The sequence below is a fragment of the Bubalus bubalis genome, chromosome 4 (genome assembly GCF_019923935.1).
Source record: "Bubalus bubalis isolate 160015118507 breed Murrah chromosome 4, NDDB_SH_1, whole genome shotgun sequence".
Taxonomy (NCBI): Eukaryota; Metazoa; Chordata; class Mammalia; order Artiodactyla; family Bovidae; genus Bubalus; species Bubalus bubalis.
The window spans coordinates 118,437,641-118,465,238 of NC_059160.1; the positions used below are offsets into that span (position 1 = coordinate 118,437,641).

At 37.2% G+C, this 27,598-nt stretch overlaps 1 protein-coding gene across 2 annotated transcripts in view; it reads right to left on the reverse strand.

Annotated features, from left to right (window-relative positions):
- Positions 1 to 27,598, reverse strand: part of TBC1D15 (TBC1 domain family member 15) — a 76,704-nt gene that overhangs the window by 34,558 nt on the left and 14,548 nt on the right. The window contains exons 2-8 of one of the 2 annotated variants that reach the window (XM_006062147.4): positions 20,057 to 20,155; positions 19,429 to 19,503; positions 14,571 to 14,709; positions 9,346 to 9,556; positions 2,202 to 2,304; positions 1,184 to 1,234; positions 673 to 870 (exon numbers count right to left, since the gene is read on the reverse strand). In XM_006062147.4, the coding sequence (XP_006062209.2) occupies positions 673 to 870; positions 1,184 to 1,234; positions 2,202 to 2,304; positions 9,346 to 9,556; positions 14,571 to 14,709; positions 19,429 to 19,503; positions 20,057 to 20,155 (876 nt within the window). The remainder of the gene's footprint in view (positions 1 to 672; positions 871 to 1,183; positions 1,235 to 2,201; positions 2,305 to 9,345; positions 9,557 to 14,570; positions 14,710 to 19,428; positions 19,504 to 20,056; positions 20,156 to 27,598) is intronic. The other variant, XM_025284468.3, reaches the window with a different exon arrangement.

The window sequence follows — 27,598 nt, forward strand, 5'->3', positions numbered from 1 at the left end:
AAAGAAAATATTCACATGAGAATGAAAGCCCAAGAGTAGTGTCCTGACTAGCTGCCTGTGTAGAGTAACTGGGAAACAAAAATCTGGAACAGAACTGTGGGCAACATGCAAGGCTTACTATTTACTCACTCCTATGCACTCAGTGGACTTCCCTGGTGGCTCAGATGGTAAAGCGTCTGCCTACAACACAGGAGACCCAGGTTCAATCCCTACGTTGGGAAGATCTCCTGGAGAAGGAAATGGCAACCCACTCCAGGTATTCTTGCTTGGAAAATCCCAAGGATGGAGGAGCCTGGTAGGCTACAGTCCACGGGGTCACAGAGAGTCGGACACGACTGAGCGACTTCACTATGCACTCAATGAAACGAACAACCTATTCATTATTATCAAAAAGTAATCAAAGAAAAGAGATCTAACACTGATGAATAGACAAGGAAAGCAGTATAGTTGGTGAAGAAACAACCAAGAATCTGGTGGCAGGACAAGCCTGAATTGTTATCTGTCAGCAAAAAGTTATAAGAAAGGATTGTGAGAAAGAAGCCAGGTATGACCAAAACTGAGTTTCTATATATCATTTAATTTCTATATTTCTATAGAAATGCATTTCCGTAGCATTAAAAAGCATTTCTCCTGCTAAAATACAAGAGCTATATTAACACAAACTCCACTCACCTTTGTGATGACTTCAAATCCTGGTTCTTCTTGTTGATTTATCTTTAAGCCTGGAATAGCATCACTAAGAAAATCTGCCATCTCTGAAGGTGGTCGCTGATGCACAGAAGGATCACTGCCTCTTAAACTATCAAAAATGTAGTTTGTGACTTTGGAAAATCCTACCATAGTTGCTGTATAAGGATCCTTTTTAATTTTCTATGTAGTAAGGAGAAAAATATTGGCACAATTAAATCAAATAAACAATAAAAATACTTCATGATAAGATTAGCATAAGAGCAAAGTTTTTTAAAAGGGGGAGGGAAATCAGAGCTAAAACAGTATTCTAAGATTATTTTAAAATTTCATTTCTTTCTGGGAAGAAAAATTTAAATTTTCTAAGCCAATTTTTTCATTTGGTTAAAATAGCGTATTAAATGACAAGCTAACACTACTGATTGAATTGCAGATAAACAAATGATTTGCAGGCTTCATTCAATCTGCATACACCAGAAATATATGCAGTGCTTACTTTCCACTGATGAATGGCCCACAACAGCTTTCTTCTGTCTAGTAGTCCTGCCTTCACAAAAAAAAAATACTTCTTAAAGTGTGCAGTACCACACTAATACAAAATATCTGACAGCTAAGTTTAAACACTCACAATATTTAAATATTAGCTGACATATACAGGTAACTCATGCCAGTAAGAGTAATTTGTTTTGGACACTGCTGTCCTAGAAAACAGTAAAAAAACATTTTTCTACTGCAAAAGTTATTTCTAAATCCCAAACTGCCTGCTTATTCATATTTAGCAAAACAGCTACTTCTTAAAGGTCTATCTTTAAAATGATTATTTTTCATAATAAGAAAAACTGTTCCCTCACTTTTTATTTTAATCAGCGTTCAAGAGCTCTCCTGTCCTCCTTCCTAAAAAGTCCCCACTTCATTGTCAGAACCAAGAAAAGAACATCTAGGACAAATTAAGCACTCAAGCATTTGTTGAATGAATAAGTGAATCAACAAATGAGTCAACAAAAATGCCATTAAGTTTACATAGAAATCTGAGTAAAAAATTATCTTTAGTTCTGCCTGTGCTTTTTAGCCAAATTCAAGGATATACTCAAATACTTGAAGAGGAATTAGACTAACCTGACCCCAAATGAACCTTCTTAAATGGAAAATAAAAATTCAAACCAGATGATACATACTATTTCTATAGGATGATACATACTGTTTCTATAAAATTACAGAGAATAGTTCCATAAAGTTTACACACAAACAGACATGTGCCTCATTCTGCATCATCTCTAAGAAAGTAAGAGGTAGCATGTATATAAAATAATGGGGTCAGACTAACAGATTAATACAAAACAGACAGAGGATGAGATGGCTGGATGGCATCACCGACTCAATGGACATGAGTCTGGGTGAACTCTGGGAGTTGGTGATGGACAGGGAGGCCTGGCGTGCTACGGTTCATGGAGCTGCAAAGAGTCGGACACGACTGAGCGATTGAACTGAACTGAACTGAGACTTAAGAAACATACTTGTATTAGACCATATGCTGGTTCATCAAGAAGATTTTCAAAAGACTGTGAAAGACTCTTATTCTGACAATTCACAAGAAGTGTTCTTTTGTCCTGTGGAGATCTGTAATTTAAAAAAAAGGGCTTTGTAGAAAACAGTGGCACACTGCATCAGTGATACCTCATAATTACTATGCATAGTCATGTTTCCTTAACAACAACAACAACCTTAGATGTCCAGTTCCATGGCAATTTCCCATCAAGACAGCATTAGCAAGTATTTAGTTAACTATCTTAAGTGAGTTCCAAAACTACATGAAACTACTAAATTAACAAATAAAAAAGGATGAAGTGTATTTCTATTTTATTTTATTCAAGAGAACTAAATTATAATGAACCCAAACCCAAACTCTTATTTAGAATATAGTAAAAAATCCTTACAAATATATCTTCCCTTATTATAAGAATATATTTTCTCTTATAAAGAAAGTTGAAGCACCCTTCAGGATTCATTGATATACGTAATATGTACACTATAGGAAAACATCCTATTTTGAAATGGACACTTCACAGCTTGGGAGTATTTCAATATAAGATGTTAAAAATATAAGATACAAAAGATTATCTGTTAAAGATCATTAATTATGCAAATAATTATCATAACATACATGGCTGTAATGTACAGTTCACTTAACAGTGTATTTTTAGTTCTTGCTTATTAAGGTCTGGACACAAGTTTTTCTTCACATTTCCTAGTAACTACAGAATAAACAAAATGCTTTCCAAAAAGAGACCCAATTTGAAGTAAACAAATGAATTAGCCAGTCTTTTTCTATTCAAAAGTTTTATAAGTTAGTAAGCCAGCTGTAATAAATCCACAACTTCTGTGTTTAAAAACAAAAATTAAATGCAGTTTTGCTGCTATCTACTTCTAGTTTATTATAAAAACTTGAGATAAGAACTTCAGTATCAGTTATCTCTTCTCAATTCTTACATAAGAGGATGCAACAGCAATGATGGGGGGACATGAAATCCAAAACAGATTTTACTCTTAGTCAGAACTCACTCCTCAGAGACAATAACAGCTTAATAAGCCCCTTGGCTTTTTTAAAGAGTTAAGGTTGAGTCATTTGAAGTAGTGGGAAAAAATCACTTTTAAATGTTCGATTTTCATTAATCACTTTTCTGAATCTCTCCTGGGGGGTGGTTCATGCTTAACATGAAGACCTACAGGTTCTCACAAGCCATTTCTAAGGGACAGCTCAACTTATAAATGTAGCATCAGAAAAAGAAAATAATTAATACAGGAACGTATTTTTTCCTAACACAGTGGTGCTGGCGCTATGGTTATTTGTCTCTAAACATAGTTTAAATCAATTTTTTTCTTTAACTACAAATAAGTGATCATGAAAGTCAAAACACTGGCTTATGCATGTTGAAGGGGAATACATATGCAACCTTCAGTTATCTGTGCCCAGCCAACTATTTGGCTCCAGATGTAAAACTATGGTCACAAGACTGGAAATCCGAAGAAGAAACGACTGCTCAACCAACGACCAACCACAGACACTTTTATAAAAGGAAGAATTTCTTTTATTTTTTTAATAACTAATTCTCTGTGGTGAGGGGCTAGAGGAAGTCACATTATACTTGTTTGCCCCTACCTAAAGAAATCAACAAAGCATTTTTTTCAAGCACATAAGTAAGAGGACAGGTGATATGCTGTTAAGCAACTGCAGAGCTCACCAGAAGGAGGCCTGGCATTCCAGAATACTGTCACATTTCCACCTGCCAGATTACCATATTGAATGAATCTGGGAAGATTAATGATTATATTTACATATTATTATGTATTATAGATTCTGGGAAGTTGCTCACTCATAACAACGTTATTCAAGACTTTCAAAACCTCACTGCAGCCGTAAGAGAACTTTTAATGATGCTAACATCAGCAATTCTATTAGATCCTACTAAAGGACTTAAAGAAAACCACTGTCTAACATCATAACTATAGATGTATAATTACTGAAAATTCAGAAGTACTTTAGAGTGAGCCTCTCTCAAAGACTTCAGAATTCAGAAATTACAACAGCTGAAGAATGTCTGCACACTGAGATGGAACAGTAACTATTTTATATTGCTACTGATATCAATATGGAAAGCTAAATAAATAATAATGTTGCAAAAGATACAAAGAAGAAAAGGTTAATAAAAAGGTACAGAATATTTACAGCAAAACTGTATAGTTTAATCCTATTTATATAATTTCTATATAGGCTTCTCTGAGGGCTCAGTGGTAAAGAATATGCCTGCTAATGCAGAAGGCGCAGTTCAATCCTTGGGTGAGGAAGACCCCCTGGAGAAGCAAACGGCAACCCACTCCACTATTCTTCCCTGAGAAATCCCATGGACAGAGGAGACTGGTGGGCTACAGTCCATGGGGTCACAAAGAGTCGGACACAACAGCAACTAAACAAATGTGTACATATGTATGTACGAATACACACACACACACACACATAAATGTATCTCACAAAGAGAATATATAAGGGTCAAGAACCTAATCTCGTAAATGGCTTGTGTTATGATACAACCAATTTGGCTTTTTAAGGAAATATTTCATTGTTTGGATATTTATGCATTAATTTTTAAACGGCCCAATATATAAAATAATTTTAACAGAACCAATAACCTTCACTGACATCCTAGCAACCAACTTGGTTCCAGAAAAATAACAAGAATGTGTCTGTGGCTCATTCTTTGATCCCACTAAATACGATGTTTTAAATGTTGGTAAGTCAAACAGTACAGAACATCAACGAATAAGACAATTTGTTTTTCCCAGTAGTTAAGAAAACTAGTTGAGAAACTAGTTAAGTCTCAAGAAGCTGGCCTATTTTGTGCTGACTGATCCACTTGCTAAAACTGAACAAAGGAAACGTGCATAGCTGCCCCAGCCTTTGTCTCATTAGCAAATCTGCAATTTCCTTTCACCTGTATGGTTAAGGCCCTTAATTCATTTCAGGGAGTATTAGGAAGACATCACGGCCAAAGATATAAGCCACATTCCTTAATTAAGGTTAATCAGAGAAAAAAGATAACGTAGTCTGATTCTACCTCTACTGATGTTTTGAACTCAGAAGACAAGAAGGATGACCTGTTAACACAGCGGCCAGGATATCAGTAAAGCTGCTGAAACCAAGCTTTTCCTGGCCTACTCTCCTTCTTCTGGTCTCTACAATTTGTGACCATAGGAACATGACTCTGAAAACACCATTTTGCTTAGGATAACTGCTCCAGAGACAGGAAACAAAACCTAATAAAGTAAAAAATGGGGGATAGTTGGGAATTTTCATTTCTTTGGACTTAGTTGGAAATTCCATTTATTTGGATCCTAAGTTGTGAACATAAAAAACAAGAACCTTTAGTATCTCCCTAAGAATTTGATAATAGGAGATAGCTTATACAAATTTGTGACTTATTTTTATACTGGTGACTGTTTATCTGGAATTTCTAATATCCTACCACCTGGACTCGGCATACAATCTCTGGTAACCTACATGACACAATGTAATTGGGTACAATTTATGATGGGAAAAAGATTAGGGGGTGCTTATTTTCTGCCTGGAATACAGCGGGGCCTTGGGGATAAAATTTTTGATGTACATTTCAGGCTATTCAGGGGCAAAGAATAAACTGGCCCCCAGTGTCACAGGAGAATACACAATAGAGAAGTGGCTGGTATTAGGGATGTAGCTTTTAAAGGACTCACTTTACACTGCTATCTCCTCCCCTAGAAACAGTCACATCCTTGGTTGACCATAAATGTGATAAACCCTGGTGGGAAGAGAGAAAACAAAGTGTAGGGAGTCAGACTCCTCTGCTAGGGTCTTCCCTTTGACCAGGTCATTAAATGCTATAATTAATCACTTAAGTTCACATTCTGTCCCATTTTATCCTCTCCTTAGTTAATCTCATTCTCTCTCAGAGCTTTACTAGTAACACACACACACACACACACACACACACAAACTTACATATTATCCTATTATATGCTATATTTCATTGTGCTAAATTTCTAATTTTAACAGCTGAAAATTTACACTTATTTGTATAAGCAATGTTTGTCTTTCCTGCAAACAATACAAACTCCATGAACACAGAGGTCTTATCTCTTTGACTAAGTGCTCCTTTCTACCACTTAGTACGACGTCTAGGACATGGTGGGTCCCCAACAACAACAACAAAAAAATACCTGTTGAATGAAAAAAAGAGGGGAACACCATTCCCATGGCTTCTTGTTTCCAGGTGGATGCACACACATCTAATAAAGACGTATCTAACTGCTGAGGTCAGAAAAGAGGAAGGTGCATGTGTGGCATAGCCCCTTCCAGGCTCTCTTTACCTCTTGGATCCGCCTGCCAAGGGAGAAGGTGGCTTCTAGCTTGCTCTCATTCATGTCGTAAGTGGTCTGCCCTCACTAGGGAGAACTGTGATTGCCCAAAAGTGGTAGCTGGATGAATTCAACAATGATTGTTTTGGGCTGAATTATTATGAGGCTACATATCCAAGCCTCACCAATAATGATATTTTTATCACCATGTGTCTGATTCTTATATTTACTTCTCTCTTCTTTACAAATACAGAGAAGGAAACATAGTTTCACTTACAACCTTCATTAAAACATCAGGAACACATATTTAAGGTACATATTTTCTTTTAAGCACCTAAGTGATTGTTGAGTCTGTCCTTGAACTCATCCAGGACAGAAAACTCTATCTCTTAAGCTATTTTCTTCTAATTTCTATTTTGGAACTATTCCCTTCTAATTTATCTATTAATCTTTGGAGTCCAGTTTATTTAACAATGCTTTCAAAATTATTCGTAGAACTGGTAAGTACCTTGCCATTTATTCATGCAACTAAGATTTACTGCACAAATACTACATGCCAGGCACTCTGGTTAGGAATTCAGGAGAAAATGTACACTAGATAGATACAATTCCTCCCTTTAAGGGCTTGTATCTAGAGTAGAATATAACAGAAGTAATCAAACAAAATTATTTCATTCTATTAAGGGCCATGAAGGAAGCAAACAAAGGAATGAGAAAGCAAAAGGGCACGGGAGTGGGAACCTACATTAAACAGGAGACTAAGATCCAAAAAAGCCCCTCTGAAGAAGTGACATTAAACAGACCTCAGAGATAAGAAAGAGAGAAGAAGAATCTAAGCAAAAGAAACACATACATACAGGACTTAAGACAAGAAAGAGTTTAGGGCATTTCAGGAACTGAGAGAACACCATGTGACTAGAATACAGAAGAGAATAGCATGAAATGAGGTTTAAGAAATAAACAGAGCTAAGATACGGCAGGTCACTGAGCACAGTAAGAAGCTTGGGTTTTATTTAATGGTACAGCATTAAACTCTTCTTTAAGTTAAATCCCCACATCCTTCTAGTGTTTTTCATGATATCATTTTGATCCCTCTCATTATACTAGTCATCTTTTCCATGTAGTATAGTTGGTCTAATATATTTAAACACAGTGTTTAAAACTAAGCCCAGTTCTCCAAAATACGATCTTACTAGGATAAGGAGGGACCACCACTTCACTGTAGGGAGTATGCGTCAATCAACAGTCTCAGCTCACCTCACTCGTAACAGTTATATCCCAACAGTGAGCGAAAGGAGCTTGCTATGACGCTAAAACCCCCAAAGAGCCAACCAAGCCTTCTGCCCCAGTTATGACCATGCTCCTTCTGAAATCCACTTAACCTCATGGGTGGTAGCCTATTCACAGTTTCTCAGTTCAAGACCACATTCCACCAACCAGATTTGACTTTTCTCATGGTTACAGGTACTCATCAGCATGCCCAGTGCCAGCCAGAGGTGGTCAACATGCAAGAGAGGAGAACTCCATGCCGAAAACAGTATCTCTCAGCTTCTGGATCACTCCTAGCTTTATATAATCTACATTTAGGCATGATGTTTCTCTATTAAAGTGAGGACATTAATATTAATAAAGTTAACAATCATCCTTACAGCTTCCCAAACTAAAAATCTCAACTTCTCCCTTCTTTCACCTCCACATATCCAATCAATCGCAAACTCTAACACTAAATATTCCTCCAATACTTCTTTCCTATCGCTCTGCTAGTTCATGCCACCATTAACTCTTCTAGATGACTGGAACAAGAGGCTAACATGACTGACAAGATCCTTCACTCTATGGCCTGTACTCAGTTCTCTGACCTTATCTTTAAATCTGGTGTCCTCCCTTCTCCCACTATGCAGACCTGTGATACTGACTATACCCTGTTCCATGATTACAGCATGTTGTATGTTCTTCTCTCCATCTAAAACATCTCTGCTCTAAGTATCTCCTTCCCTTTCATGCTAATGTTCACTCATTTGTCAGGTTTCAACCTAAACATTACCTCCTCCACAAAGTCTTCCCTGATACCTACCCAACTCCCCATCTGAAGCACTGTTCCCCCCCTTCCTTGTACTTCCTCCATCTTAGTTCTTGAGTTTTACTGCTATTTACTGACCAGCCACCTTCACTAGACCGTAAACTCGCAGATATCCAGGAACATGCCTGTTTTGTTCACTTCTAAATATCAAACAACCAGCACAGTGCTCAGAACATAGTAGATATCAAAAATGTATCTGTGGAGAGTGAAAGCGAGAAAAACTGTGTGCACAAACACACCTGCATAAATGAATTTAGACACAAGACTTTTGGAAAGTGAGAACGCCCTAACTTCCACACTTAGAATAATTTTATAAAGGCCTTAAATTTGCCTGACTTAAATCTGTAACATTACAAACGAAACTTTTAAAGAGAAACTACATAAAAGGTAAAATTGGTAAATATATAACCCACTAACTACTGATGTATCATCATTCATTTAAATGTGTATTAAAAATACTGGACCATTTTTTCTTTAAAGCAGTAATAAGGTGATACACTGCAGACCCAAATTACTAAACTGGCAAAATGTTATTCACTCATCCAAAATAGTCAGCATTCCAGAAAGAACAAAGCTGCTTGTCCCCTAATGTGCACATGGGTCACTGATACCCAACAACAAGTGAAAATAGTTTGCCCTGGGACCAACACAACAATCCAGTTTCAGTAAGCAGAAAACAGTTTGATACTTACTCACATAATGCCACGTATTTTTCAAGAGAGTCAATCAGCAGTTTGCTGTCTCCTTGATGAAAGTGCAGGGCAGGGAGAACAACGTCATCCTTTAGACAGAACACCAAATATGACCAGCCCATACCCTCTTTGTTTTGCTTGATTGATTTCAGGTCTGTCAAACTGAACAGGAATGACCATTTGCTTTTCCCGTTTCTATGGCTTGGAGCATCTTAAAAACAAGAAAGTGGGGCAAAATATTTTTTTTCACCTTTTTAACAGGTACTGACAGCACTCTTCACAACTGCCTAACAGAAATTTGTTGAACCTAGGGAATGACTGCAGCATTCATATTACCATGTCTTCCACCTGTATTAGAAATGGCAACAAACATTTTCTTTAAAGAACAGTCTTTAAAATAATTATCTTACTGCATACAAATTTGAAAAAAATGCTATCCTTATTTAAAATATCAGCTTTGTCCCAAAATGATAGTGGCTTTAGAAGCAGGTAGGCTGGATTCAAACTGCAACACCACCATCTTACTAACTGAATTATTTGGGGCAAATAATTGAATCTCTCTGAGCTTTAGTTTCTTCATCTGTATAATGGAGATAATTATACTTACCTCCCAATGTTATTCTAAGAATTAAAAAGAAAATACTTGTCAACTAACTACTATGGTGTCAAGTATATAGCAAATAATAAACATTCATCCTCTCCACTTCCCTCAAAAACAAATCAAACGATGCACTTCAACAGTGCGTTTAAAACAAAATGCATTTAAAACAAAAACCAACCTTTATTCGTCACATCCTTTTGCAATTATTTTTAGCAGACTACACTGAGTGAAGGTAAAAGTATGCCAATATAAAAAGTAACACTGGAGTGAATACACAGACTAACATTTGCAAAAACCCACATAACAGTGGGAAATTGAGGATGAAAAGGTAATCAAGTTGTGACTGCTTCAAAAAGAATGAATACATTCAATATCACTGCTAAAATCAACCTTTTACTAAATTAAGACCTCAGTTCAAGTCAAACTATAGCTATGTAAAATAAAGCATTTCCTAGTATTTGGGCTCTTTAGAGAGACTTAAAATCCTAGGTTTGTGAATAATATCATAATCAACTTAAAGATTATCTATTTAAATAAAAATGTAAAGAACAAAGGAAAAAATGCTATCCAATACTTATAATTAATTTATCTAAAAATGTCATTTTAACATTTTAACTTAGACCTTAAGCAGGAAAGCTTCTAAAATCTTAAAAAACCCTTTCTTGAATGTTATTTCATAAGAAGTGTCATACTATCCTGTTATTGAAAATTGTCACTAATTCTGTCCCAACACTATCAATTCCACAAAGATAAACCACACAGATAATATCTGCTTACAGAACTTAAATTAATCAAAGGGTAGATCAGTCGGTACTGACCTGAACGTATGTCCCCTTCCTATACAGTCAGGAACATTACAGTTCCATCACCTCCAACAAGATCTCCTAAACTGACCCAGAGGAATCTACACCTTACAGAAACCTCTACTTGCAGGGAATGCAGACACCATCACTCTTTCACGGACATGTGGTCAAGTGATACCTTTAACAGGTATCACTTGAAAGAAAGTCCAGAAAGGCTAAAGTAACTTATCTACACAGTGACCTGCCGACTTCCTGTTCAGATGGTGAACTCATATCCAAGGCTGATAACAGATTTAGTACTATGACTACACATCATGTTTCACTGAAATTTATATTACAGGGCTCATAACACCATTACAAACGAACAGCAAAGTGAGAACAATTCTAGAATTCCAACATGTGTCACCTACATATGAATGTATCTAGACTACCTATAAAGAATTCATACTACTCGATTATCTACAAAGACAAAAATATTTTCACAGCAAAACAACAGTGAGAAACTAGATACAATTTTTAAATTAAGTTCTTAAATTACATAAAAAGTATTTAATCCAAAGTAATGCAAGAATATCATATGAAGAATATTAAATAATATATGCAGACTATACAAACTATCAGAAGTTTGTGCATATTCCCAAAGTAAAAATTTTACACAGATTTTCTCTTGTTAATGAAGAGAAACACATTTCATACTAAATACAACAGAAAATGCCTCATACATTTTCTCACTTAAAGCTCTGATAAACGATGAGAGAAACATTACAAGTCAATTCTAGAAGTCCCTTTACTAGAGTGTAAGTTTTAATTCCGTTCACAGCTATATGCCCAGTGCTTAGAAAAGTGACTAGCACATAGTAGGTATTCAAAGGTGTGTTAAATAGAATAACAACCTAGTAACAAGTCAACAGGAAAGTAATGTGCAATCTGGTCTACCAACGCAAGCTAGCCAGAACTAGAAACTGTCACAGAAGAAAACTAACAGAACCTGAGTTAACACAAAATTTCCTTCTTTCTCCTTAGAGAAAGGTAAATAAAACTAATTAGTTCTGATGAACTTACCATGTTACCAAATACATGTAAAAAATACCTCCAACACACTGACATGGGAAAACTGGCTACAACAGCAGAAAAGTGAATAAAATAGTAAGTCTCCGTACGTCTTAAACAGAATTAACATGAAGGTCATGACATTTTACTTGAATAGGTTTCCAGAACATCATGGCAGTCTGTTGTTCTGGAAAGATGTATTTTCAAAGCATCTGATCTAGAATATAAAAACAAAGACTTAGCAGTATATTTCCTAAGAAATATAAACTTAAAAAAAGTTTTCAATAGTCAATTTTTTTAAGGTTTGCCCCAACTTTTCCTCTGTAAATCACACAAAAAAAGTAAAAAATGTGAAGGTTATAATAATAAAATTAAAAATTTTATTTGAAAAACTGCTTTTCAAAAATGAACAAAATTTAATAGCCTAATTTTTAATTCTGAAACATTAAGATCAGAAAATGTTTTAAGAAGCAGTTTTTATGAAACATGACTGGATGAGGTTAAGCCGAGGATAAGCTGAGACGGAATGGGAAGAAATGGAATACATGTACTTCATTAACTCCTTGTTCTGTTAAATATGTACATGTGTTTGCACACTGGGCCATACTGTGCAATATATTTCTTACTGCTATCATAAAATTTTTTAAGTAGTGGAGAGAATAGAGAAAAAGAAAACGTGCCCTTAACTTCTAATAATTACTAAATAAAGGCTCTTTACAAGCCCTCATACAGTGCCAAGATATACAAGCAGTATTTATGTCTGTTTCTTGCTAAGCTACGCAGTACGCTGTTACACAGACATTCTCAACTCTGAACACTAAAATCACCGGGAGAAATTTCTGAGAAATACAGGTGCCTGGGCTCCATCTGCAGAGGATGATTTAATTTGCTGCATGAAACCCAAGCACTGGTACTTTTTTGATTTTTGTTTTTTGCCATGCAGCACAGCATGCAGGATGCAGGACCTTAGTTCCCCAACCAGGGATCAAACCTGTGTCCTGCAGTGGGAGCACGGAGGCTTCCAACCACTGAACCACCAGCGAAGTCCCAACTGGTAGTTTTTTTAACAGCTTAACTTCTCCATGTGATTTCAATGCACAGCCAAAGTTAAAAACCATTAATCTAAAAAGATGTTTACTGTCAGATACTTTTCTCAAACATGTAATGCTTCCTTTATGAAATTCTGAAAATTCACTCATTTTGCTCATTTCTGTAACTTTTTTCATTTTCAAGGATTTAGCGATAATATTAGGCAGCGAAAAATACCAATTCACATAAACCAATTCTGAAGGTCTGATCTAGACAAGTTAAAAATCTCTCAAATGCTAAATACACTATAAAACTCAGTGGTTTTCTTTTCAAAGCTCTTTCTTGAGGTTTCAACCCACTCATGTGGACCACTGTGTTTCTATAAGAGAAAGCTAGCCCTAGCTCCCAGGCTTCCCAGGTGGCGTTAGTGGTGAAGAACCTGCCTGCCAATGCAGAACATGTAAGAGAAGTGGGTTTGATCCCTGGGTTGGGAGGATCCCCTGGAGAAGAAAATGGCAACCCACTCTAATATTCTTGTCTGAAGAATCCCATGGACAGAGGAGCCTGGCAGCCTACAGTCCATGGGGTCACGAGAGTAGGACACACCTTATTGACTAAACCACCATGCATGCATATATGCTTTTTTTTTTTTTTTGGCATTCCTATTCTACAGGGAAGGTTCTTATCAGAACAATGTAAAAATGTTATGAAAAGAAAACCACAGGATTTTAGTATATTTAGCATGTGAGGGATTTTTAACTTCTCTAGATTAGACCTTCAGGGTTGGTTTATGTGAATTGCTATTTTTTGTTTGCCTAATATATGCATGAGCTGATTGTTAAAAAAAAAAGCTTGTGATTTACTATGTATTTCTTAACTGCTACTGTTCCCAAGAAATGATACAGTACAAAGTATATATGAGAATGATTCCCCAGGCCATACATGAAAATCAATTTTACTTATATTAACATAGCAATACATATATTAAACATAGCAATACATATTCTAGTAAACTTTGGCTAGCCTTTTTGACTATGGTAAAAGCCGATAAATCCTAAATTCAGACCAAAATCATTAAAAGATCAAATATCCTATTAGTTATAAAATACAAAGAAATCAAAACAAAAAAAAATGTAACTCTAATTTAGAGTGTTTAGTATTTTTTAAAGAGACCTCCGGTAAGTTGGCCACATCACAGACAGGCTAGCGAGCTTGTATCTGGGATAGTATACGTATGTGTTCTACCAGACTGCTGGCTTGGCTCTTTCTTGTTATCTACATGTAGACAGTCACCACACAGCAAACATAAATTTATATATAAAGGAGAATAGTCACTGAACGTATATATAAAGGGGAGACTGCAATGAGCTGTGATGATCCCAGTAAACACTGAAATTAGAACGATATGGTGTAGCGGTATCCTCCATCTCCCCCTGGTGCTTTAAGGATGAAATAACATGACTTTTTAAAAAATTCTACAGGATTTATGAAAAATATACATGAGAGACAACCAAAGCAATTTTTAAAGTGCTTCTATTTTATGCCATTAATAACTTAAACAGAACAAGTACTTTATGAAGTCACAACCAAGGCAACAAAAAGATGATAAAGGAATAAAAACGTAAGAGTTATACATATTAATCAAAGCACCAAATCATCCTTCCTCTAAGAAAGCATTTTCTTTGCACTTTTGTTTATTCTGCAGCAAATCAGTTTAAGATTTCAAAAGACTGAAGTCATACCTCCATTAGTATGTGGTTTCTTTTTAAATGACACTGTATTAACCATGTCCCACTCTGCTTCGTAACTGTTCAGATGTTCTGCGACTCGATGAGCTCTTTCTTTTGGGGCCTGGGTCCATTCTACAACTGAGCTGGAGTCCTAAAATAATTATAATACATAAAATATTTAGGGACTAAGACTAGAATTTCATTTCAGTCAATAATGTCTTCTCAGCTTCTATATAAATTACATTTGTAGGTTGTGGCAGACATCACTGGTGGCAAAACTGAACGCTGTTTCCTATCCTTTCTCCCTTGTTCAAGTTAACAAAAAAAAAAAAGCGTGTCCAGACTCTCCTGCAGACAGAGTTATCAGTGAAATACAAGCTAAGGCAACGGTAGGCCTTGGGAATGCTTTGATACTTCCTGCTTTCGATGCAGCTATGTTGGTAAAAATGTAACAGCCACCTTACAACCATAGAGACAAAGCAAGAAAAACACTGCAAAGAACTCCAAACCTCCCGACTTCTGGTTATTTGAGGAAAACAGCCAACAGCAGCCACTTATTGAAGTCATCATCATTGGTTGCTGTATTTCTCTTAATCAAAATAAACTAAAAGCTACAAATAACATATCTACATGTTTAGTCCTAAAGAACTTTCTTTTAAAAGAGACTAAAACAAAAAAACAACCAAAAACCTAAAAAAAAAAACCCAAAAAAAACCAAGTCTAAAATGCAACATTAATAATTTCACTAAATCAAAAAATTTAACTTCTAGTCAACAAAAGATACTACACATAAGTTAACGATAAGCAAAACTTGTGAAGTCTTTCTAAAATACATAGAAGAGGACAGGAAAACATCCAGAATATAAAAATAACCCCTACCAATGTACTTAGAAATCAACAAATATCAAAAGAGAAAAGGAAATGGCATTGAACAAGCAAATCAAAGAAGAAAACATGAAGTGACAAAGAAAGATGTCCAACTTCACAAAGAGAAGCAAGATGAATTTCAGCTTTTACGCCCCCTTCAATTAAAAAATAGACAGAAGACAGTGTGAGGAAACGTAATCTCCCACTGTTGATAACAGGGATAATCAGTACTGACTGAAATGAAAACTGAGTCATATTTATTAAAATTTAAAATATGCATATTTCACAATAAGTTTATCTACATTAAGAAATACACATGTATACAAAGAGGCAGATATAAGAATCCTCTTAACATTGCTTGTAAAAGTGAAAAGCTGAACATATCTTATTATCCATCAATGAAAAAGTAAATAAACTAGGGGTAGCCAATAAAATGCTACGCAGAAGTTTATAAAGATTGATATCTGTTCATGTGTATTTATGTTCAATATGTAAAAGTAAATAAAAGGAAATCCTGAAACAATGTATGCAGCGTAACAACTGCATGGAACACACACAATGAGAAACACACTAGAGAAAACCAGGGAGGATGGACGAATGAATGTGTATACACAGCTACGCAGATAAGGCAGGAAATGTGTGCTGATAAAAGTCTGGAAAGATACACAGTAAACACATGAGGGATGGGATTCTGGTCAAGGAGGGCTTCAACCTTCTATTATTTGAATTTTTACAATGTGGATTACTAGTGTAATTCTTTTCAAAAATGGAAAAAAGATTTTATAGGAACAGGAATATATTATAAAGAAATAGAAACAGACTGAAGAATAGGGCGGAAAAAAACTGAATGAATGAGATTATAAAGTGGAGTGCTTTTTCCTCAGAGTCCTTCCACAAATGTCACTTCTCAGGGAGTCCTCCTTGTTTGCCCAATTTAAAAAATGCAACCTTTACCACCATCACTACTAATAAACAGGAAACCTAAGCAGCATTTACAGAATCCAACCCCACCCGCAGGCTTGGACCTGGTGGATCAGGTACTTCTGGAAACTAGGATAAAGGTCAAGCTGAAAAAAGGACTACTAACAAGAGTCCAGAAGGCTGGAGGTTTATTCACTGGAAAAGGTAAAGCAGATTCTCTCTGGATTACAAGTAACCAGGGACACTGAGCAGAGAGATAATACACTGAAAACAGGACAACGAATCAAAAGTTCATGAAATGAGTGGCAAGACTCCCAGCTCTCTTCCTCCACTCAGTTCCCAGACAGTAGAATCCAGTTTTCCCTCTTCAGGCAAAAATCTGTAGACTCTTCTCTGACACATGACCAGCCCAAGAAAAAAGACCCAGGTTTCAACATCAGGGATTCCCCAAGGAAACAGCCTAGCCAGGTCACCCTGAGTCCCAACTATCAACAAACCTATCCATACACTGAGAGTATGATCAGTTTTTCGTATGTGCTGTTTATTAGCACCACAATACAAAGATCACCAAACAAAGGCAAGTGTCTATATAAATGATAAAAGTCTAAATGAAACAGGGGGAAAGATAGTGAGAGAAAGTGGACTATATACAGAAATGAAAACATCTAAAAAATTATCCTTAAATTCCTCAGATACAAGGGAATCATGGATGAATAACATCCATGAAGAACAGGATACAATTTTTCTTTTAAAGGGGGGAAAGGGGACAAAGAAGCTGAGCACCAAAGAATTGACACTTCTGAACTGTGTTGTTGGAGAAGACTCTTGAGAGTCCCTTGGACTGCAAGGAGATCCAACCAGTCCATTTTAAAGGAGATCAGTCCTGGGTGTTCACTGGAAGGACTGATGCCGAAGTGGAAACTCCAGTACTTTGGCCACCTCATGCAAAGATTTGACTCATTGGAAAAGACCCTGATGCTGGGAGGGATAGGGGGCAGGAGGAGAAGGGGACGACAGAGGATGAGATGGCTGGATGGCATCACCGACTCGATGCACATGAGTTTGGGTAAATTCTGGGAGTTGGTGATGGACAGGGAGGCTTGGCGTGCTGCGATTCATGGGGTCACAAAGAGTCGGACACGACTGAGCGACTGAACTGAACAAGATGCATTGAAAATTTAAAAAACAGCAAAGATGAAAATGATTCCAGAAGAACTGAAACATAAGATTAAAGAAATTTCCTAGAAAATAACATACACATATACAAAGAATTAGAAAATAGTCAAGTATTAAAATACTGGAGAAGGCAATGGCACCCCACTCCAGTACTGTTGCCTGGAAAATCCCATGGACGGAGGAGCCTGGTAGGCTGCAGTCCATGGGGTCGCACAGAGTCGGACATGACTGAAGCAACGCAGCAGCAATTAAAATACTACAGGACCAATATAAAATATGTAGAGGGTTCCAGAAAGAATGAAAGTAGAAAATGGACAGGAAGAAGAAACTACCACTAAAACAACTCAAGAACATTTTCTAAAAACTAAAAGACACAAGTTTTCACATTAAAAAGGCCTATCAAGCACCCACACAGAGGATAAAAAGGACCACAAGGGCACATTTCCAGGACATCTAGAATACTACAAACAAAAAGGTAATTCTAAAAACTTCTAAAGAGGAAAAAAATATAGCAAGGATCAGGATTCAAATACATTAGACTTAACATCAACAAAGGAAATAAGAGAAATGTAAAGATAGTAACTTCCAAAAATATGGGGGTAATTTCTTTTCAAATTATAATTCTATGCCAGCCAGTCATCAATTCAGAATTGATAGCTCAACCCAAATGTTCACAGAAGGATAAAAAAAGTCTGAAAATAGAGATGTTTTTGGTCTCATACATGCTTTTTCTGAGGAAGCACTGGAGGTGCACCAAAATTAAAGAGTAAACCAAAAGAGAAGACAGCACAGGAGACAAGAAACAGGGATTAAAATATGGGAGAGAGGCAAAAGGAACCCCCAGGATAATTGCTGCACAGCAAACCAAAAGAGCAGCCAGTTCAGAAGGAACTTGGAAGAAAATTCTGCAAAAAATGTTTATTAAGAAGATAAAATTAGATCGCCTATGTGATTAATACTTTGAGAAGAAATGTGGACAATTGAGCCATAGTTTCAAGGTGAGTTAAGAGATAAGACAGAGCTAAACCCCTACCTTCCACAGAGAGAACTCAACACGTTAGACACGGTAAACATAAACTAATCCAACTATCCCGTTCCTAGGTTTTCAAGGAAAATATGTCCACACAGAAGTTTGAACCTGATCATGCACAGCAGCATTATTTATATTAGCCTGAAGATGGAAACAACCCCAGTATTCATCAACTGCTGCTGCTGCTAAGTCGCTTCAGTCGTGTCCGACTCTGTGTGACCCCAGAGACGGCAGCCTCCCAGGCTCCCCCGTCCCTGGATTCTCCAGGCAAGAACACTGGAGTGGGTTGCCATTTCCTTCTCCAATGCATGAAAGGAAAAGTGAAAGTGAAGTCGCTCAGTCGTGTCCGACCCTCAGCGACCCCATGGACTGCAGCCTTCCAGGCTCCTCCATCCATGGGATTTTCCAGGCAAGAGTACTGGAGTGGGGTGCCATCAACTGATGAACGAATGAACAAAATATGGCACATATCCATAAATGCAGTATTATTCAGCAAAAAGGAAAGAAAGGAAAGGACAGGTGCTAGAACATGGATGAACCCTGAAAACAGTATGCTACGTGAAAGGAGCCAGTCACAAAAAACTACATGTTATATGATTCCATTCAGATAAAATGTCCACAATAAGCAAATCCTCAGAGACAGACAGTAAATTAATGAGTGAAGAGTACTGGAGTTAAGTGGGAATGAGAGGTGACTGCTTTTTTTGGAATAGAAATGTTTTAAAGTTGGTTATTGGTGAAGTTATACAATTCTGTACTAAAGAAACTGAATTATGTCCTTTAAAACAGTGAACTTTATGGTACATGAATTATATCTTAATAAAGCTTTTATTTAAAAATGTCATTCCTTTAGTCAGATATTTCTTCCTTAAATACCTTTCCAGCATAGAGAATACTAGAAGAATCTAATGCATCATCCAATGGTCTCCAGTCCACTATTACTTCAGCATCCTAGGAAAAAAATTAGTAACCATATTTACTCTTCAGCAATATCTTATTTTTCAGTCACCGATAGTTAATCCCCTGGGGGGCTGCACCACAAGGCATGCAGGACCTTAGTTCCCTGACCAGGAATTGAACCCATGCTCTCTGCAGTGGAAGCTCAGATTCTTAACTACTGGACTACCAGGGAAGCCCCCAAAATGAATTTTTAACCTCTTAAATTTATTAGCACCTTAATATCCATACCATATGTAAACAATCACTATTTGACAACAAACAATATGCAGATTTCTAAATTCCGATTTTCATTATAAAAAATTATACTACTGTAACTTTTACTAAATTTAAAAATATTCCATGCCATTTTACTGACTTATCTGAAGAATTTTATTTCTAACATCACTTTCATGTCAAATTTACAACCACTGTTCAATTACATAATTTTATGTTACATGTGAAATTCAAACTTGCTGATAATGTCCCAATTATTATTAATTTAAACAATTATTTTAAAAAATTTATTTAAACAATTGTTAAATAAAGTCATTTACTAGAAACGTACCTTTTCTAAAACACGTAATATTCCTGAAATCAAGCTGTCCTGGTCATTGGTCTTTCCCAAAGATGAGTGAATATAGACCCCTTCCTGCTCATATATGATCTGAAACAGCAAAAATAAGATTAATCAAACCATTTTTATGCAGTACGGTTTCCACATTTGTCTTAAAATATTTAAGAGATGTTTTTCTATAATGCCTGAATCAAGTTTTTGATTATTTCATATAAAAGTGTATTATCTTAAAAATATTACTGAGACTTAAAAACACTTCAAACATAAACTAGAAAGGAATTTGCTTTGTTACACATGCAAGGCTGGTGATATGGAATCACAATCTCGATCTTCTCCTTAGACAAAGATGTCAGGCTCATTGTTGTGACACTATATGCAAATTTCACATAAATATGTTTAACAAACATTAAGCAAAGTACTGGGTTCAACCAGGAAATATTAAAAAAAGAATATGAAATATAATAGGAAATTAATGACTTCTAACTATTTCTATAACAGCATATGTTTTTACTGTAAGTTTATTTTGGTGTGCTTTTGTAGCACAATGGCCTAGAAATTCATGGAATAATATGGGAGTATTAAAAAGTAATAATGAGGCCTTCTTGGGATGATCAGAACTAGTTTAAGTTCATAAACACTTGCTGAGTGCCTCTATATGTAAAAGCATATAAAAAGGTAAGTATAAGACTATGACAGGCTTCCCTGGTGCTCAGACAGTCAAGACTCTGCCCACAATGCAGGAGACCTGGGTCTGATCCCTGGGTTGGGAAGACGACCTGGAGGAGGGCAGGGCAACACACTACAGTATTCTTGCCTGGAGAATCCCCATGGACAGAGGAGACTGGTTGGCTACAGTCCATGGAGTCGCAAAGAGTTGGACACGACTGAGCGACTAAGCACACAAGACACGGTCCCAGTACAGTGTCCTACAGGAATACAGGGCAGACTTAGATTAACTCCTACGTAAACTGAAATGTTTATAAAGTTAAATCTTATTTGCTAAAAGCATTATCTGATATAGTAAGATTCTATTTCTGGGACCCATTTCAAACCATTAGAAATTACTTTTCATTATGAAAATAAGTAAAAGGAAAATAAAATAGTCACTCCCAGACCTAAGTAATTTTGACATAAGTTTGGAATACAGTCTACTTTCTATTTATGTAGACCTTTTATCAACACAATCACACTATTCAAAATAGCATTTGTTGTTGCTGTTCAGCCACGCTGTTGTGTCGGATTCTTTGCAAACCCATGGACTGCAGCACGCCAGGACTCCCTGTCCCACACCATCTAACGATGTTTGCCCAAGTTTATGTCCATTGCCATTGGTGATGCCATCCAGCCATCTCATCCTCTGACACCCTCTTCTCCTTCTGTCCTCAATTTTTCCCAGTCTCAGGGACTTTTCTAATGAGCCGGCTATTCGCATCAAATGACCAAAATCCTGAAATTCCAGCTTCAGCACTGCTCCTTCCAACAAGTTTTCAGAACTGATCTCCCTTAAGACTGACTGGTGTGATCTCCTTGCTATCCAAGGGACTTTCAGGAGTCATTTCCAGCACCACATCCGAAGGCATCAAATCTTTGGTGTTCTGCCTTTACAGTCCAGCTCCTACAACCATACACGACCACTGGGAAGACCGCAGTCACAATTATACGGACATTTGTCATCAGAGTAGTATCTCTGCTTTGCAAAACACTGTCCAGGTTTGTCAGTTCTGCCAAGAAGCAGTCGTCTTCAGATTTCATGGCTGCAGTCACTGTCGCAGTGATTCTGGAGCCCAAGAGGAAATCTGTCACTACTTTCACCTTTCCCCTTCTATTTACCATGAAGTAATGTGGGCCACATGCCATGATCTTAGTTTTTTTAATATTTAGTTTTAAGCCGGCTCTTCACTCTCCCCCTTCACCATCATCAAGAGGCTCTTTAGTTGATCTTTGCTTTCTGCCATTAAAGTGGTATCATCCGCGTATCTGAGGTTGCTGATGTTTCTCCCGCCTGTCTTGATTCCAGCTTTAGCTCATCCAGCCCGGCATTTCTCATGATGTGCTCAGTGTATAGGTTAAACAAACAGGGTGACAGCAGGCAGCCCTGCCGTACTCCTTTCTCAATCTTGAACTAAACAGTTGTTCCACACACGGTTTTAACGGTTGCTTCTTGACCCACATACAGGTTTCTCAGGAGACAGGTAAGATGGTCTGGTATTCCCATCTCTTTAAGAGCTTTCCAGTCTGTTATGAGCCACAGAGTCAAGGGCTTTAGCGTGGTCAATGAAACAGAGGTAGATGTCTTTCTGGAATTCCCTTGCCTTCTCTATAATCCAGCGAATGTTGGCAATTTGATCTCTGGTTCCTCTTCCTTTTCTAAACCCAGCTTGGACATCTGGAAGTTCTTGATTCTCATAATGCTGAAGCTAAGCATGTAAGATTTTAAGCATGACCTTACTAGCATGGGAGATGAAGGCGATTGTCCAATGATTAGCACATTCTTTAGTACGACCCTTGTTGGGAACTGGGATGAGGATTGACCTTTTCCAATCCTGTGGCCACTGACAGGTCTTCCAGATTTGCTGACATACTGACTGCAACTCGCTGATGCCTAAAGGCATCATGCTTTAGGGTTTAGAACAGTCTACTGGGATTCTCCTGGCTTCCCTGGTGGCTCAGACGGTAAAGAATCTGCCTGCAATACAAGAGAGCCAGGTTTGACCCCTGGGTTGGGAAGATCCCCTGGAGAAGGGAACAGCAACCCACTCCAGTATTCTTGCTTAGAGAATTCCATGGACAGAGGAGCTTGACGGGCTACAGTCCATGGGGTCACAAAGAGGTGGACACTGCTGAACAACTAACACACACACTGGAAATCCACTGTATCCACTAGCTTTATTAACATCAGTGCTTCCTAAGGCTCACTTGACTTCACACTCCAGAATGTCTGGCTTTGGGTGACTGAATAGCATAGGGACCAAGGATGTAGGACGAGCAACAAAGCTCACCATTATCACCCCCCAGAGGACATTTATGGAACATTTATGAACCAACAATTCCATGTTATAGCTTAATCCTTACAATAATCATAGGTTCTATATTATTATAACTATATCATTAGGATGAGGAGAGCATTTATGGGCTGAGAAATCTGAAAGAGCTTAAATAACTTGCCTAAGGTTGAAGATACATATAGAAAGGAGTGGTTAAGGAGTGGTGCAGAGTCTGAAACCCAGGCAGTCTGACACCAGAGAACGGTTCTCTTGGCCACTGCACTATAGAGTTCCCACATTACTTTCATTACTTCTCCTGTTATGTTAATCGCTTCTGATACAGACTTACATCAAGTCAAGAAAGAGTCCTTTCAGTAATCAAGATCACAAGAGAAGTTCTGATCTCATAAATCTTAGATGGCCTTCAATGAAACAGCTGTTAAACACCAGACTAGCATTAAGCAGAAGGCAAAGACTAGGGGCAGTCTGAGTTAAGGAGTGGTGGGAGACAAGTCTGTACTGTTTGTATAGAAATGAAAAATTAAATTTTAAAGCATACAGATTTACTCACAGATGTACACAAAGACATGCATAAGAATATTCACAATACTATTATTCATAACACGGTGGGTGGTAGAGCTGAAAGGAGGAAAGGGAAGGTATGAACCTAAATGACCACAAAAAGAAATTATCAAATACAATCTGCAATATTCATTCTATGGAGAACAGTACTCAGAAGTTGAGAGGCAGATTAAACAGACAGGCATACATGGAAAGAGCTCCCAATTATATATAAGATAATGACATTTATATTTTTTAAAAGTGTCTCTGTGTGTGCTATGGGCGCTAAGTCACTTCAGTTGTATCCACTCTTATTTGTGTAAAATAACAGACAACAAGCTCTGGAAGGACACACTTTAATGTTAGCAAAGGTTACTTCTGAAAAAGAGAATGGAACAGAGAAAGGTTGAAAGAGAAACTGTAACTTTCTATGTTAATGCTGGACTTGTTTGAATATTTCAAAGTGCAAAAATAGTGTTATATTGCTTCTTAAATTCTGTGGTACTATTAACACTAAAGAGATTCGGGAACGTCAATGAAATAAATGAGCCCTAAAGAATCACATGCAACGTGTCCCCTAACTGAAGCACATCAAGCGGCTCTTTCTTTCCCGTACACATGTCAATGGAGTGTAGCCTTACTCTTTTTCATGTAAGAAAAAGTTGTTTCCTAAGTAATTCAGTTGGGAAAATATTTTAAAAATACTAAAGCACCAGGCACCTCATCAAAAAAGTCAAAACTGTACCCATCTCATGTTCTTAACTTTTTAGCACTTTCTGAGGGACAAATTACATGTCCAAAATTTGACAATTCTAAACCCTGACTTGTACTGTCTTTAGAAAGCAGTTATGTTCAGCTTTCTGATTTGAAAAGTATGATGTTAACCAATACAAATTAATTGTGCAGAAGGAATAAAATTTGTAAATTTACCTCCATGCCCACTGAACTTCATTAAGTCTTATTAGACTCAAAGGCATACAAACATAAATAATCATTACATTAGTACATAATTTACTTCAAATATAATATTTAGATCTTATTACCTCCATTTTTAAAGAATTAACTGAGACACAGAGCTGTTAAGTGACTTTATATCAAAGAAAGAAATGGATTTCAGATTTCCTGGCACCTTCACTCATTAAATCTCAATGAATACTGCCTCAAGAATCTACCAGAAAAATCTTACATAGCTTCCTTAGAAGATGGTTTCTGAAATTGCTTAGATGCAGAAAATAATGCTGCTTCAAGGACTAAAAACAAACAAAAAAAAAAACAGGTTTTTTTTGGCTGCACTTCTCAGCTTGTGGAATCTTAGTTCCCGGACCAGAAAGTGAAGCCAGGCCCTCAGTAGTGAAAGCACACAGTCCTAATCACGGAACCACCAGGGAATTACCTAACAACAATTTTTAAATGCCTTTAATTTATAGATCAATGTAACAGCTAACTATTTAACAGTTTGGCCTTAAACAAAAACCCTTCATTTCTCCCCCATCTGAAGGCCTAAACATTTCACAAGAGAAGTTTAGCCCCTTATATAGCATCTTGGTTTGAATCATTTGTTTTAATATGATAACCCTTTACTTTTTTTGAGGGCATGATTTTACTTATTTTCTATTCATAGCATATATATGTTCATCACCACAGTTTATGGGTACATGCATATAATAAAACACAGTTGTATCAACTACTTGAAACAGTTCAAAATACAGAAACTAAAATCCAATTAAGAATTTGATCTCAGGAAATTCCCTGGCAGTCCAGTGGTTAGGACCCCACCCTTTTACCACAGGGGCCTGGGTTCAACCTCTGTTTGGGGAACTGAGATCTGTAAGTTGTGTAGTGAAGCCAAAAAAAGAATTTGATCCTCTGACAACAGCTGCTAAGTCGCTTCAGTCGTGTCCAACTCTGTGCGACCCCATAGACGGCAGCCCACTAGGCTCCTCTGTCCCTGGGACTCTCCAGGCAAGAACACTGGAGTGGGTTGCCATTTCCTTCTCCAATGCATGAAAGTGAAAAGTGAAAAGGAAGTCGTTCAGTCGTTCCCGACTCTTAGCGACCCCATGGACTGCAGCCCACCAGGCTCCTCCGTCCATGGGATTTTCCAGGCAAGAGAACTGGAGTGGGGTGCCATTGCCTTCTCCACTGACAGCAGCATGAAAGATGATATTTCTTCATTAAACTCCACAGTGAACTGATTCCTGAGGAGGATGAGACTGCCACAGGACATTCTGCTTCCTCCATTTACCAATAGTAATGATTAATACCTGAAAAGCTATCCCTAAGCTTGTTTGATATGAAAAATTATTTTGTAACAGGGAACAATTATGATATCAGGAATTTCATCTAAGGTAATATTCAATACTTTTAGTAAAACATGCTTCCAATTTCCTTACTCTGGTTTTATTAATAATTTCTAATGTAAAATAAAAAGAAAAGTTCAAATGCTATTTTTGGCCATGTAATATTTTTACTATTCATTTACAAAGCATTTCTACATTATCACATTTGATCCTCACAATTCTATTAGATACATGTTATCACTCCCACTTTGCAACTGAGGGGAAAAAAAGGCAAAGAGTAATTTTTTTTTTTTTGGTCATGCAGCATGCAGGATCCCAGTTCCGTGACCAGGGACCACACCCATGTCGCCCACAGTGGAAGCACAGAGACCAACCACTGGACCGCCAGGAAAGTCCCAGAGTGATTTGATCAAAGTTCTTCTATTACTCTACTTTGGCCACCTGATGAGAAGAGCAGACTCACTGGAAAGGACCCTGATGCTGGGAAACATAGAAGGCAAAAGGAGAAGAGGGCAGCAGAGGATGAGATGGTTAGACAGCATCATTGACTCAATCAATGGACATGAATTTCAGCAAACTCCAAGAGATAATGAAGGACAGAGAAGCCTGGCATCCATGGGTCACAAAGAGTCGGACATAACCTGGCAACTGAACAAAAACAACAATTTCCATTATTCCAGGATTGAGACTCATGTCTGCTCGGACAAGTTTTATTTGTCCAAGAGTACATAATGGAAAAGACAATCAATTTAAGGCTTAGCATGTGTGAACACTGTTCTGGTATTAACTCTTTGTGACTCCGTGGACTGTAGCCCACCAGCTCCTCTGTCCATGAAATTCTCCATGCACGAATACTGGAGCAGGTTGCCATTTCCTTCTCCAGGGGATCTTCCCAACCCAGGCATCAAACCCAGGTCTTCTGCACTGCAGGCAGATTCTTTACCATTTGACCACCCGGGAAGCCCCTCATCAGTGCAGGAAAACTAACAAATCACAGGGCACTAGGCAGATGCTCAGAACAGTCCTGCCTCAGCAGTGGGCACTGTTGGTCTTACATGAAGTGCTGTGCTGACAAAAACAAGGCCCTACTGTATAGCACAGGGAAACATATTCAATATCCTACAATAAACCGTAATGGGAAGAATGTGAAAATATATATATGAATGAATCCCTTTGCTGTACACTGCAAACTAACACAACACTGTAAATCAACTATACTTCAAAAAAACAAAAGCTGTGCTGATCACATCTAACAAGGTTTAAAAGCAAGTCCCAAAGGTATCAAATTGTTTCCACACAAGTAAGTGTCTTCTAAGATAAAACTCAAGAATATTTTACAGGGAAAAAAAAAATTTTATATATATATATATATAAAATTCACAATATTGACATTTGGCTAAAAAAAAAAAACAAAACAAACAACTACCAGATAGATTTTGGCATCTGGTACCAAAAAAACAATCAGAAAGATATGACTCACAATAAGGGGGAAAATCAACCAATTAAATATGACACAATTAATAACATAGGTAAAGACATTAAAACATTATTATAACTAAATTCTCTATTGTTCAGGAAACTAGAAACAAGTTACAACTTGCTAAGACATCAAAAATATAAGAGATCCAAACGATCTTCTAGAGATGAAAAATACAAAGTCTGAGATAAAAAATACACTTAGTGGGGTA